Genomic DNA, 13764 nt, shown 5'->3' with positions numbered 1-13764 from the left:
GGGACACCCTGGTCCACTCCTCCATCACCCCCTACTCTTCAACCCCCACCTATGGCACCTCCCCATGCCCACGCAGAAGATGCAACACCTGCCCCTTCACTTCCTCTCTCCTCACCGTCCAAGGGCCCAAACACTCCTTTCAAGTGAAGCAGCATTTCGCTTGCATTTCCCCTAACTTGCTCTACTGCATTCGTTGCTCCCAATGCGGTCTCCTCTACATTGGAGAGACCAAACGCAAACTGGGCGACCGTTTTGCAGAACACCTGCGGTCTGTCCGCAAGAAAGACCCAAACCTCCCTGTCGCTTGCCATTTTAACACTCCACCCTGTTCTCTTGCCCACATGTCTGTCCTTGGCTTGCTGCATTGTTCCAGTGAAGCCCAACGCAAACTGGAGGAACAGAACCTCATCTTCCGACTAGGCACTTTACAGCCTTCCGGGCTGAATATTGAATTCAACAACTTTAGATCTTAAACTCCCCCTCCCCCTATCCCCACCCCGTTTCTCCCCCCCCCCCTTTTTTTCAATAATTTATATAGATTCTTCTTTCCCCACCTATTTCCATTATTTTTAAATCTAAAACTAAAACCTTGTTAGTCTTTTCCACCCCACCCCCACTAGAGCTGTACTTTGAGTGTCCTGTCTTCCATTCTTAATTAGCACTTTTCTTAGACAAATATCACCACCTTCAACACCTCTTTGATCCTTTTGTCTGTGACATCTTTTGATTATCTGCTCCTATCATCGCTTGCTTATCTCCACAATCACCACACCCTCAACTTCTCTCTTCCCCCCCCCCCCCACCTTAAACCAGCTTATATTTCACCCCTTTCCTAACTATGCTTCAGTTCTGCCGAAGGGCCGTGAAGGCTCGAAATGTTAACTGATTTCTTCTCCACCGATGCTGCCAGACCTGCTGAGTTTTTCCAGGTAATTCTGTTTTTGTTTTGGATTTCCAGCATCCGCAGTAGCTTTTAGCTTTTTGTTTTTATCTTCAAGATCTTTTGTTGGACACAATTTCTTCAATTCCTCTGTGGAATTAATACTATTCCTCCAGGTGGCGCTGTGAGCTGGCAGAGAAACAGGATTGGTGGGAGAAGTTCCTGCACCAGAAGTCAAAACACTAGGATACTGTCAGTGTAATCTTTTTTTCCCAAATTTGAAGTTTTTGCCTCCTTCTCTTGCCCTTCCCATTTTTTTGAAATATATTTTTCTCCCTTCTTGTAATTTACATCTTGTGCCAAGCAGCATTGCTCTGTTATAAGGACAGGTACTTGGGCTCTATTAGTGCTGTCCGCAGCTAGCTGTCATCTTTTTACCGAGGAAGAGGAGTTTGCCAAAGCGACAGTAAAGAAGGAGGTTGTCTAGATACTGGATGCGTTAAAAATAAAGAGGTATTCAAAAGGCTGGCTGTACTTCAAGTTGATAAGTCACCCAGTCTGAATGGGATGTACACTAGGCTACATTTCTAGATTACAATAGTGATTACTCTTCCAAAGTACTTCATTGGCTGTAAAGTGCTTTGAGAAGTCCAGAAGTCATGAAATGCACGATATAAATGCAAGCCTTTCTTTCTTTCTAGGTTGTTCAAGGAAGTAAGGGTAGAGATTGCAGAGGTGCTGGCCACATCTTCCACTCCCTCTTTGATACAGGGGTGGTGCCATTGTAAATGCTAAAGCTTTGTTCAAAAAGGGCAAGCAATGGCAGTCCAGCCACTTTAACGTTGATTGTAGGGAAGCTTTAAGAAACAATAATCCAGGAAAAAATTAACAGCCACTTGAACAAGCATACGCTAATAATGCAGAGCCAGCATGGATTTGTTTACCATACTTTGGAGCCAATTTCCCAACTTGCTATACTGGTGGTACCAGCTCGAATTGGGTAAGCAGGCATGGGAAAATCGAGTAAGCAGGTAGGCTCTAATCAATGAGACAATCAGTTCAGTAGAGCCCCACCCAAATGTACAAACCATCCTATCCACACACACACAATAGAATTTCCTAATACAGTGTCCCCACCATTATCCTCCACCTGATCGCAACAGCAGTGTACACCTTTCTATTTATTTTTCCACCCCCATTTGCAGTGAGCCCTCAGGACACAGCTGAAATAAAATCAACACCTTTTATTTTTCCTTGATATTGCACATTTTTGTTCGGGTTTTCTTAGCCAGTGCTTCCTCCTTGTGATAGTCTGTCACTAAACTGTGTGCCTCTTCTAAGTGCTTCCCAGTGAGAGAATGCAGTACAGTTACTATCTCTTGGAAATCAGTATCTGTCTCTTGAAATGGATGTCAATGCTATCAATAACTTGAAACAAGATAGGCATGTGAATAAGAATTGAAAAATTTCCTAATGCTTTACATGTTGCCTTGGTGATGCTGCACCAAGTTGAAACTAAATTCCTTGGTGGTATGCTTTATTTAGGCAAATTCTAAATATCTACTTTTACTATCTACCTGAGCCCTGAAATCTTTTTCCTCACTTACTCACTCACATGACTTATGGAATTAGGGGGTCAACATTCACTTGACCTGTTACCCACTGTGAAAAATGAGGTAGTTTCCCTTTAACTCCAACAATGGCACTGTTCTTCTGTTATAACGTCTGGAGTGATAACTTAAAAACGTTATATTCTGTTGAGCCACTCCAGTTCCTGTGTTTTTCACCCTTGATTATGCAACAAGGAATTTTTGAATTTTGCAGGCAGTTAATATCTTTTCCACTCTAAGAGCAAGCAGCAGCTCTTTAAGAGCCCCTTCTTCACCGGATATGCCGATCCCACAATCAGAAAGTTCCAGGTGCTTGGGCCAGTCCATATGTAAATTTCATGAAAAGTATGGCAAAAAGCTGACCTCAAGAATTTCCACAAAGTAAACCATGCAAGCGCAATTTGGACTTAGTGGCAGTGCATTGGAACCAGTGCCCTTTCTTAGAACAGATATCGGGTCTGCCATTGTCTACCATCCACAAGATGCACTGCAGCAACTCACCAAGGCACCTTGACAGCACTTCCAAACCCCCAGCCTCTACCTAGGAGAAGAAAGGCATGGAAACGTGGGAACACCAACATCTGCACATTTCCTTCTAGGTCACACACCATGCTGACTTGGAACTATATAGCCATTCCTTCACTGTCACTGGGTCAAAATCCTGGAACTCCCTCTCCAATAGCACTATGGGTGTACCTGAGTCACATATGTTGCCTGGGATTAATGAAAGTCATGCCATACCCAATGAAATTATCTGATTACCAGATGACTCCGTTCTTGTTTATAATAATTGATTATGCAGGTATGACAATATATGAAGGCCACACAACGCATATCTGTATGGAACCATGGGAAGCAAAGTCAGAGTCTAAATCAGGGTCTACAGTAAAACTTAATGAGAGGGAAAATAATGAATCCTAACCGATGCCAGAAAATATAACATTAAATTAATATCTACACATAAAATGAATCTAGTTTGTACATCTGCTTTAGACATTAGAACACGTGTGCTTTCATTACTAGACATTGTACAGCCTCAAACAATCTGACTTTGAATCTCAAGCGCAGACACCAGAATTTTTTCTCTACCTCGCTTGCTTTAAATGATTGCTCATTCAACCTACAGTTGACCACTGAATCATCTACTCTTCTCTTGTTGCCTGATATTTGCTTTAGTTTCAGTCTTTGAAATGAAGCAACAAAAAAATCAACCATCAGCAAAAGAAAACAACTGCAAGACTATTCATCTTTTTAAACCGGTGGTTAGCTATACCACATACCCACTGGAAAGTCCCAGGCATAGATTCCTCTGCGTGATTGACTTTCAGTATGTCTGCACCCTATTCTGTGATGTGTTCACTGTAGTTTACCACCTGTATGTCAGTAAAAGATTGTGTATCGCTTCCATCGCTTAACTATAATGTTAAGATACCTGATGGTCATATGTTTTTATGCAGAGTCAAAAAAATGCTTCAATATCTTAGTGATTGGGTAAGTTTCTTTACTGGACTGATGTCAGTCAACATTTCAATGAGTTGTTTATTAATAACAACAACATCCCAAGACACTTCGCAAGAGCATCGCAAAACAAAATATGGTACCATGTTACATAAGGAGACATTAGGTCCGTTGATCAAAAGCTTGATCGAAGATGTAGGTTTGGGAGTGTCCTAAAGGAAGAAGGTGAAGTAGAGAGGTGTAGGGAGAGTATTTCAGAGCTTTGGGCTTAGGCAACTGAAAGTGCAGCCACCAAAAGGTGGAGCAATTAAAATCGGGGTGCTCAAGAGGCTAGATTTAGACGAATACAGATATCTTGGAGGGTTGTGGGGCTGGAGGAGATTACAGGGGGCAGGAAAGGCCATGGAGGGATTTGAAAACAAGGATAAAAATTTTAAAACCAAGATGTAATTTGATCAGGAGTCACTATAGGTCAGCAAGTACTGAGGAGATAGGAGAGTGGTGTTTTTGCGAGTTAAGATACTGGCAGCAGAGTTTTGGATGAGCTCAAGTTTACAAAGGATAGAATGTGGGAGATCAGCCAGGGAGGGAAAGAATTAACCTTATCATTTATCTAGATTTGAAGCTATGCCAAAGCATGTATCACTAGAGAGTTCAAACTCTAAACCACAGAGTATCAGTTTGCCTATACAGCTGCGAATAAAAAAAATTCCCAGCACTTGGTTGTATATCAAGTTTTGCAAAGTCATTTGAAAGCACCTGAAAACATAACCCTGTGATAATTACTATTTTTCTTGGAGATGGAGTGTGCTATCCTCCATTCTCCTTCAGTACACCCACTTGCCCATGGAGTATCCATTGACACCACTGCAAATGAATGAAGGGTGCGGTGGGATTTATGGCAGGATTTTCAGCATGTTACACAGTTTATTTACTCAACAAACAAGAAAACAAACAAAATTTTCCAATCACCTCCATTCTGATGGTGGCTGTGCACAGCCTTTCTCCATAGTGCTGTGAGGAAATGGGCACACAACTTCTTCTGGAGATCATAACTAATTGTGTACAGACTTTTCGTTTGAAATAAACCGAAGTGGTTTCTGTTATATGTTTTAATGTGCTCTTTTCATGTATCTGTTTGGTGAACTGGTGGGAGGAACTATTTTGATCAGATAATATTGTACACAAATCCCTCCATGGCCTTTCCTGCCCCCTTTCTCTGTAATTTCCTCCAGCCCCACAACCCGCCAAGATACCTGCATTCATCTAAATCTAGCCTCTTGAAGCACCCCAATTTTAATAGCTCCACCTTTTGGTGGCTGCATCTTCAATTGCCTAAGCCCTAAGCTCTGAAATACTCTCTCTACACCTCTCAGAGCAATCTACACAGGAGAGTGGAGAAGAAGTACTATTACAATTCCAGTGACTTTTCCAGAATTCCAGTAAAGGCTGGTTTGAGTGAAATAGACTGAATGAGCAGAGTACAAATGTTTCACTAAATAGTTCCTTTTACAACAGCAATGTGGAAATTTGCCATTCTTCTTACCATGTCTTTGCTCACATAGGCTCATACAACAGATGTGTGCATAAGGTCTAAAGGTCATAAAGCAAAAATGGATGCGGGGATGTCAGGACAGCTGAAACTACCAGATGCAAAGGTACCAAGTAGACGTTCCAAGTTAAAAGAATTAAAGCTCTGCTGTAATTTTAATTCTTACAATGCAGTGTACATTTTAGTTCAAGGGTAACAATTAAATATCTTCTCAATTCTATATTCACTGTTCTACTTGTGTTAGAATGGTGCCATGTACTGCGCAGCTTGTATTCTGCATCCCTCCTCGGTGAAGGATACGGTATCCTGGTTTGTCTTACAACTCTGGAAATTTGACCTTGAAATTCAGAAACCTGTTAGAAAATCACATTGCAGAAGTAGTTTTCTGTCAGTCTTAGCCTGCCTCCCAATGGATGCAAGTTTACTACATGCAACTAATTTGACAGTAATTTGGTTTTCTCACCTCGGAATATCCTGTTTTGACATTGTGAATGATATAAGACAATACAGTGAAGATACTGGGTTACATGTTAAAGCTTTAATGTGTTGGTAATGTAACATGCCCTCCCTGATGTAGTAGCTAACTAGAGCCATAACGTCAAACTGCTTAGTACTCAAAGTGAAATTAATGGAATATAAGTATCATTTAACAGATTAATGAACTTCTTTGCAGCTTGATGAGTCTGAAGACAAAGGTTATAAAAAGAAGAACGGCTGCTGTTTCAGAGCAGTAGGGTGTAAGTTTAAGGTAAAAACACGCTTGAAATATTTCAGTAGAACATTACAGAAATGCTATTTTTCAAAATCCCATCTTGAGAGCACAATGCCAAAACTGCTGGATGTGCTGCTTGCATTGTCACATAAAATATTTCATATAGGCATGAGTTTCAGCCTTGCAAATGTGTCTATCAAACCTCTTCCATCAAGGCTGCCCAGGGAATGAGGGATAAAACTCTGCTTTGTGCCTCTGCAGAATTTGTTTTGTTGCAATGGTTGGCTTCAATCAGGATGAAACTTGAGAGTTTTGGGAAACAGAACACAGCTGGAGAAGACTTTACAAGGTGCCAATGGTTGGCATGGGCCTGTTTGCTGCAGAAATAGCCTTTTATTGTTTGGATCTACAGTTTATGCAAATACATCCATCAGATGTATCATATTTTGTGGGTATGAAATCCTTTGCTATGCACAGTTTTGACCTTCAGTTCTTATACATTTCAAATTTTAACAACAATCACCATTTAAAACACAGAGCCCATAAAAAGTAAACAGGAATTTTGTTTGTGTATTCATGCACTTTACATTATTGTACCTTGTGACTTTATGGTTCTTATAATACTCAGTCATATTTGCTCATTAGATAAATTAATATATTTTATTTCCATGCTCATGAAGTAATTTGTATATTGTACATTTCCGTGCTGGATTGATGTGACCATAGGTGTTTCTGCATTGTACTAACAGTTATTTCTTCTTTTTTCACAGTAATTGAAGTTATTTTTATAGTTTAAAAAAAAATCCCAGCAGAATATGGGTGAAACCAGGACTTTCTGCCACATCATGGGAGAAAAGAATCTGCTGTATGAATTCTGATAAATACACTGGGGACTGTTCATATTCCAAGCAGAGGAGGATGCTGAGAAAGTCCAGAACTTTTTATTGGTGGGGGGGCAGTGAATCTATTACTAACAAAGGAAGCACAAACACAGAAGGGACTGTGAGTCCATTTCAGAATATGTAGTGACATGATTCATGTAATTGAAATCTCCTCTAAGCTCTGACCACTTGTCATTTCCAAAGAAATATATTGAGCAAATTAATATAAATGCAGGAAATTCAAGGAAGAATGATAACAAGGCCTTATTCTTGAGAAAGCCATTGCCGACAAGAGAGTAGCATTTTGCATGCAAGCACACATTGTACCCTCCTTAATTATTCTCATTTGCACACCAGCCCATTTCTCTTAAATCACCACTCCCAGAACCCACCGTGCCACTCACCCATTTTCCCTTTAATGCTGGGTTATTCTCCTATCTAAATCAATCACAGATATCCTGTACCTGCAACTGTAATAACTGTTATCTTCCTGTGCCACTCACCTGCTCTACATGCGCCACCAGACAATGGCAGGTATGAGGTATTGGAGGGAAAACAGGGAGCAGGTGACGATATCATACCAGTGAAGGGAATATGGAGTTTGGCAGCACTAGATTGTGAGGGTGTATACATCAAATTGTGAAGGACAAGAAGAGTATTAATTCTCTGCCCTATATCCCACTGCTTTTGTGGGAACATCTTCCTGCTGCTCTGAACCCTGATCCCACATACTACTAGCCACTAAGTGCATGCCCCACCACCCCAACCCCTGATGTCCAGCCAAATCCAAGGCATCTTTAGCATAATAAAATGTCCCAAAGCATTTCACAGAGGCATATGGCACTGAGTCACATAAGGAGATATTATGGAAAATGACAAAAAGCTTAGTTAATGAGGTACTTTTTTACGGAGTGTTTTAAAGGAGGTAAGCAAGGGAAAGAGGCAAGAGTTTTAGGGAGAGAATTCCAGGGCTTAGGGCCTTGGCAGCTGAAGATATGGATACCAATGCTTAAGTGATTAAAATAGTTGGTCAAGAGGCCAGAATTAGAGGAGCACAGATATCTTCATTGTGGGGCTGAAGGAGATTGCAAAGGTCAGCAGAGGCAAGGTCATGGAGGGATTTGAAATCAAGGATGGCAGTTTTAAAATCAAGGTGTTAATTTGAGAGCCAGTATAAGTCATTACAATTTACTCCATCCATTTGTGAGATGTCCAGGCCCTCTCCCTAGTCAATTCAAACCTCAGGAGCCCCTGAGCTATGCTACCAAATGCAGGACTCTCACTCCAGTGTACAAAACACTGATGTGTTCCCTTTCCATGCCAAATTCCATGATCTTTCTCTTCCCACTAGGTCCAAGAAGCTTTCCCCAACAAAGACTTGAGCCATTCTCTACCATTGCCGTAAACCTTAGGTACAACATAAAGCTGACACCATTTTCTGTTCTAGGGAGGGAAATCGAAGATTCAGGAACACGAGGCTGGAGCTGTTAAACAGCACCTTAATCTTTTAATGGGTGAAGTCATGAAGCTGAATCAGAAAGCAATTTCTACCAATCTGCCACCAGATCTATCAATAACTTTAACACAAATGGAGGCAGAAGCTAGCAAGGTCCAACTGAGGACCACAGCCTTTCAGAAGGACCACCAAATAAATGAAGTGTGCAAAGAACGGCAAGAATTCTGCAAGCTCATGGATGAAACAAAACAGTGTGTCACAATTGTTGAGACTAAATTGACTGCATTGGATGACAGGCTGACAGCATTGCCAAGGGAGATTAACAAGTGCTCAAAGATTGCTACTACTTTGAATAGCCAAATAGAGCTCAATAACCAACTGTTTACTGATGTAGAAGACAAGGTTAGTTGATTCATTTAATTCCTACATTTTAATGGGATTCATTTTGTATAGAAACCTTATTGAACAGCTTAATGAACAACCATTGACTTTGGTTACACATTATTTCTTTGACATTTGCTCTGTGCCATTTTAACTATTTATTGTATTATAGTGTGCCTATTTATTGTCATATTTTGTTTTGAAAATAGTATATCAATATGAAAAATATGACATTGCTGGTGCTTTGGGTCCTTAAAATTTCAGCCAATCCAGTTTTAGAATATTCCATTTAGCAGAACTGTTTTCCATTTGGTTTTTGTCTCCCCCTGCCCACATGCACCTGGATCGATACTACCCTTGGCTCAGAAGGCAAAAGGTACTGTAATTGGTTAGTCTGCCATAAGACATTATTTTACGGTGTGAAAGAAGGAATCCCTCCCTGACCAGTTATTCATTCCTTTTCCAAGTGGTCAAGCCAAGAAAAATATTACTCTTTCTGTACTTCTTCCAACCATTTTTTTCAAGCCTCATGTAGCAACCAAAGTTTCAAGGGCACACTGGCTAAAGACTTAACTTCCCCCTAAAACCTTCCTGAAGAGCTCATCATCATGGTTCAATAACATACAGAATGATAAAGCAAGAGTAGAGCAGCGGGATTAGTTTTGGATTACACTCTCAAAGAGGTAACACTGGCATGATAGGCCAATTACCTCCTTCTACAGTTCTAACTGGTACTGCAGAGAAAATGGAAACAAAATCTCTATTTGATAGTTCTTAGTTGATAGTAATATTTTAATAATTTTTCTATTTAATGTACTCACCTGTTTCATATTACAGTAATGCAATTAATAAAAAATAATTAACTGCTCTGATTCAATGAACATTTTCTCTAACAATGATCTTTTTGATATTATGGCTCCATAAAGCTGACAAATGTTGAGTCGAGACTGCGTCGAACAGAGCAGGTTATGGAAGAGATGACAGCACAAATGATGGCACTGGAAACAATGACACAAACTGGCATATTTATCTGGAAAATTCCACAAATTAAAAAAAGGTTGCAAGAAGCTATCGATGGAACAACACCTTACTTGGATTCCAGTGGTATGACTATTACATCAATTTCTGTAGCGCATCTGACAATCCTAGTTAGTTCTAATTGTTTTACTTTATTGCATCTATTTTCAGTAACTATCTCTTCAATCTTCTTTCTCTGGTACGTTACTAAAATAACCAAGTGAACCTGAACAGGCTATTTGATCGTGGGATAGTATCATAGCTGAGCCCATTCCTGTCTTCAATCAGTTCTTAAACATAGATATTTGAAGCAGAAATAAAGGACTATGAAGAGAGAGAGCAGGACAGTGAGTTTATTTTGGATTGTTATACCACAAACACAATGGATCAAATTAACTCCTGCGCTATAAATTTATGTGGTTCTTCTTTGTGTACTTCCAGCAGGGGTCACTGGACAACAATCAGGAGTGATATTATTCCCCCTAATGCAGGATGCTTAAGCCCAATTGTACTGTTGAGATTAGCTAACTTTGTTGTTAGTTTCAAACAAAGATCCGTCCTAGATTCAACTGAAAGGTTTTCTTTCGTAAATCAATGATTTTCTAGGTTTATTTGTGTGGGGAGCTTCAGCAAATATTAATAAGCTCTCAAGGAACAACCCTCCCCCTGTCCCAATTTCCAAAACATAGGATAACACTTGTTACATAAAATGTTCTCTATTTATGTTCTTAGTATCTATCCTGTGGCATTTCTCAAAGAATCAGAGCATATGCTATAGAGAGGTATTATATCATGTAATGTATAAAATATTACTTTCAAGTCTACTTGTTGACTGAATGAAATTGTCTTTCCTTATGCTTTGGAGATCAAATTCTTTGAGTTTTGATTTTGCAGCAAAAACTTCAGATCAATGGACTAGAAGATTATTAAATGTTTCTTTACATATGTACCAAATTTTGATCTCTTACCTTCTGAAAATAAATGACAGGAATATTGTAGGGAAGAAATATCAGAGGTTGGAGGTATTTAGCTTCTGTTTAGGAGCATGAATGTACTAGTTGGTCATTTCCGGTTATTTTTCTTATATGTTTAATGCTCTGAGATAGAACTGGGCGTTGGTAGCACTGGAGGAGGCTGGGATATGCAGATGGTGGGGTTCTGGGATTTGCTAGGACTTTGATCAAGATGCAAGGCTTCACAGTATAACTGGCAGGCCTCAACCTAAGACCTGAGAACTGCTCTGGTCTCATTTCTCCATCTGTCATGGTATCTCCTCAGGGGACAGTCCTGAATGTTGGAAGCACTAAGGAAGATGATTGAGTTTTGTTTGTGCTTTAATAGAGCCAGACGTTTTGAGCCACTAAAGGATGTGTCATATTTGGATGCAGAACAGTTAAGATGTTTTCACAAAAACAGCCAAAATTCAGGTTAAAATGGCAGACAGACTTGGTGATTTGTCATGACACACCTAGTGGCCAGAGCCCTGCAATTGCAGTGTGGCCACAAATGTTGACATAGCTCTTGTCATTATAAAAATGTTGGCACTGATGTAGGATTCTGCTATAACAATGCTGACTTAAAAGCGTGACCAAAAATAATAACAAAGTAAGCTTAAAGTGGGCAGGAAAAGTCCACCAAATGCAAGACTTTTGCTATATATTAGATAAATATAGATAGCAATAAAATAAACTCTAGGAAGACAAATACGGAAACCCAATTTCTGATGGATAGAAAGTTGATGACCTCGTAGAGCCACTGAGATGTTTCCGTGGAGCACACTGATTCCAAAGATCCAGTTTTAAAATGTCTCAGTCCTCATTGCTAACAGTGATGATAATATCTTGTTGAATTGCAGAAATTCTAATAGCTGGGAGAACCAGCATTTATTTCATGATAAAACAGTTTTAATAAATAAGCAGTACCACACAATGTTCCAAAAGATAGTTTACATCACTGTATTTATGTAATGTTCATCCTTCCTTATATACTTGATATTGCTTAAGTTGAATAGCCTATTTTAAAAATTGTTTAATTTACCTGTTTTTCATAATCTAAACTATCAAATTAGAAATGCAGACTGTTTGTTGCTCTGCTGATAGAGCATGGTTCCAACAAAATGCAACCTGCATAAGAAGTCTTGTATTTAGTCTTTATTTGGCAACAAACTTGCCAAATTAAACAAAAAATGTATTGAGACTATTATTACTAAAATTGTAGACAACAGGTTTAAAATCTCATTCAAGACATATATTTTAAATCATTGACATGATTATACTTTTATAATATTTTCTAAAAGGTATAAATCCTATATTATTCATTGGCTCACATTTGGGTTTTGCCGACTGTACTTCTGTGACCAAGCAAAGAGTGAATATTTCTCAGGTCCCTACCAATTTTGTTCTGCAACCTATCAATAGGGGCTGTGGCTCAGTAACCCAGAGATAACTCTCCTGGGCCTTGCCACTTCACAGCACTGCAATCTGGTGCTCAAATGTTCTGTATCACTCAGAACCAAAGCCAAAAAGTAAAGAAATTGAATTTCCAGAGTTGCTGCATCAAATATTTATTTTTCCAGCTCAGCAGGTTTAATTTTACAGATAGTTTTGCACATCATTGATAAACCAGTTAAAAGTCAGTTGTCCTTATTGGCCAAATTGCATCTGAATCTTAATTTACCTCCGATATGCTAGCAATGCAGAATGCAGCATTCCTAAAGGAAGAGTATCAAGACAACTGCTATTTCACTGCACCTAAAACAGTGGTTCATCCCCCACATCCCATATATTCAAGGCTTTGGACTAAATCTTATTTTTTTTGCATCTGCCTGGAGACACAGTTTTGATTATGTTCAGCTGGGCAATGTATTAAAAATTTGCAGAACTGTCAAGAACAAAATGTCCCTGAGGAGTGAAAAGATGGGTGTTGTTTCCTTCCTGTAAAAGGAAAAGAGAGAGGATGTTATTTATACTTAGTCAAGGTTGCTGTTAAAAAGATTAATCTGGTCGTATTTGAATGTCACCTGTACGAAAAGTATGATTTTTAAAAATATGTTGTCAATACTCTGCTTTTTCAAGCAGTGTGTGTAATGGTGTGATCTCATTCTGATGATTAATATAACTGTGCCGAGAGGCACCTGAGAGCAATATTAATGTGCTATTTCATGGCACAATGTAAAAGAGATGTGACTGGTGGGATGAAAATGGGTTATTTTTGTTATACCAAGTGCTGGTCATTAAATGTAGTAATTGGTTGTGAATGATGAACAATATATGAACACATGGGAATGCTGTAGTTTTCTCTCAGCAACCTAGTGATGAGAACTGTTCACAAAATTTAGCAAACCTTTTAAAATGAAACTGCATTAGTAATGACCAAGGGATGTCCCTGTTGCCCCTTTATGAAACAAACTCACCTACATTATAGATGTATTGATCAGAAGTGTCATTACCATGCATCACCACACAATGGGGTAACATTTTCTCTGCACAATAAATACTCTGAAATTGAAATTGTTGCAGTTTGTTTTTACAGATTAGTAGTTATCTGATGGCATTGCTTATGGTGAGTGGGAGAATATATCAATAGAGGTATTTTGCCACACAGGGCATAACATACTGCTTCCATCACACCACTGGCACCCACTTGTGGCTGGGCCTTATCACTTCCATTCATGAGGGAAAGAAAATTGTAGAATGTGATCTCAAAAGTATGACAACAGAAAATGTGATCTTACTGAATGGTGGAGCAGGCTCCAAGGGCAGCATGGTCTACTCCAGCTCCTATTTTCTGTATTCTTATATATCTGCATTTATTTACA

General features: G+C 39.3%; 1 protein-coding gene and 1 long non-coding RNA gene across 4 annotated transcripts in view; one reads left to right on the top strand and one right to left on the bottom strand.

Moving 5' to 3' along the window:
* Positions 1–13764, bottom strand: part of LOC144685451 (uncharacterized) — a 33703-nt gene that overhangs the window by 3694 nt on the left and 16245 nt on the right. The window lies entirely within an intron of this gene.
* Positions 1–13764, top strand: part of LOC144685450 (TNF receptor-associated factor 1-like) — a 32345-nt gene that overhangs the window by 15569 nt on the left and 3012 nt on the right. For all 3 annotated transcript variants that reach the window (XM_078549965.1, XM_078549967.1, XM_078549966.1), the window contains 4 exons: positions 5514–5606; positions 6174–6248; positions 8541–8951; positions 9857–10034. In XM_078549965.1, the coding sequence (XP_078406091.1) occupies positions 5562–5606; positions 6174–6248; positions 8541–8951; positions 9857–10034 (709 nt within the window). In that variant the 5' untranslated portion in view covers positions 5514–5561. The remainder of the gene's footprint in view (positions 1–5513; positions 5607–6173; positions 6249–8540; positions 8952–9856; positions 10035–13764) is intronic.

The sequence above is a fragment of the Cetorhinus maximus genome, chromosome 10, assembly GCF_964194155.1.
Source record: "Cetorhinus maximus chromosome 10, sCetMax3.hap1.1, whole genome shotgun sequence".
NCBI lineage: Eukaryota > Metazoa > Chordata > Chondrichthyes > Lamniformes > Cetorhinidae > Cetorhinus > Cetorhinus maximus.
Note: the sequence above shows the minus strand (reverse complement) of the source record. Positions and strands in the feature narration are given on the sequence as shown.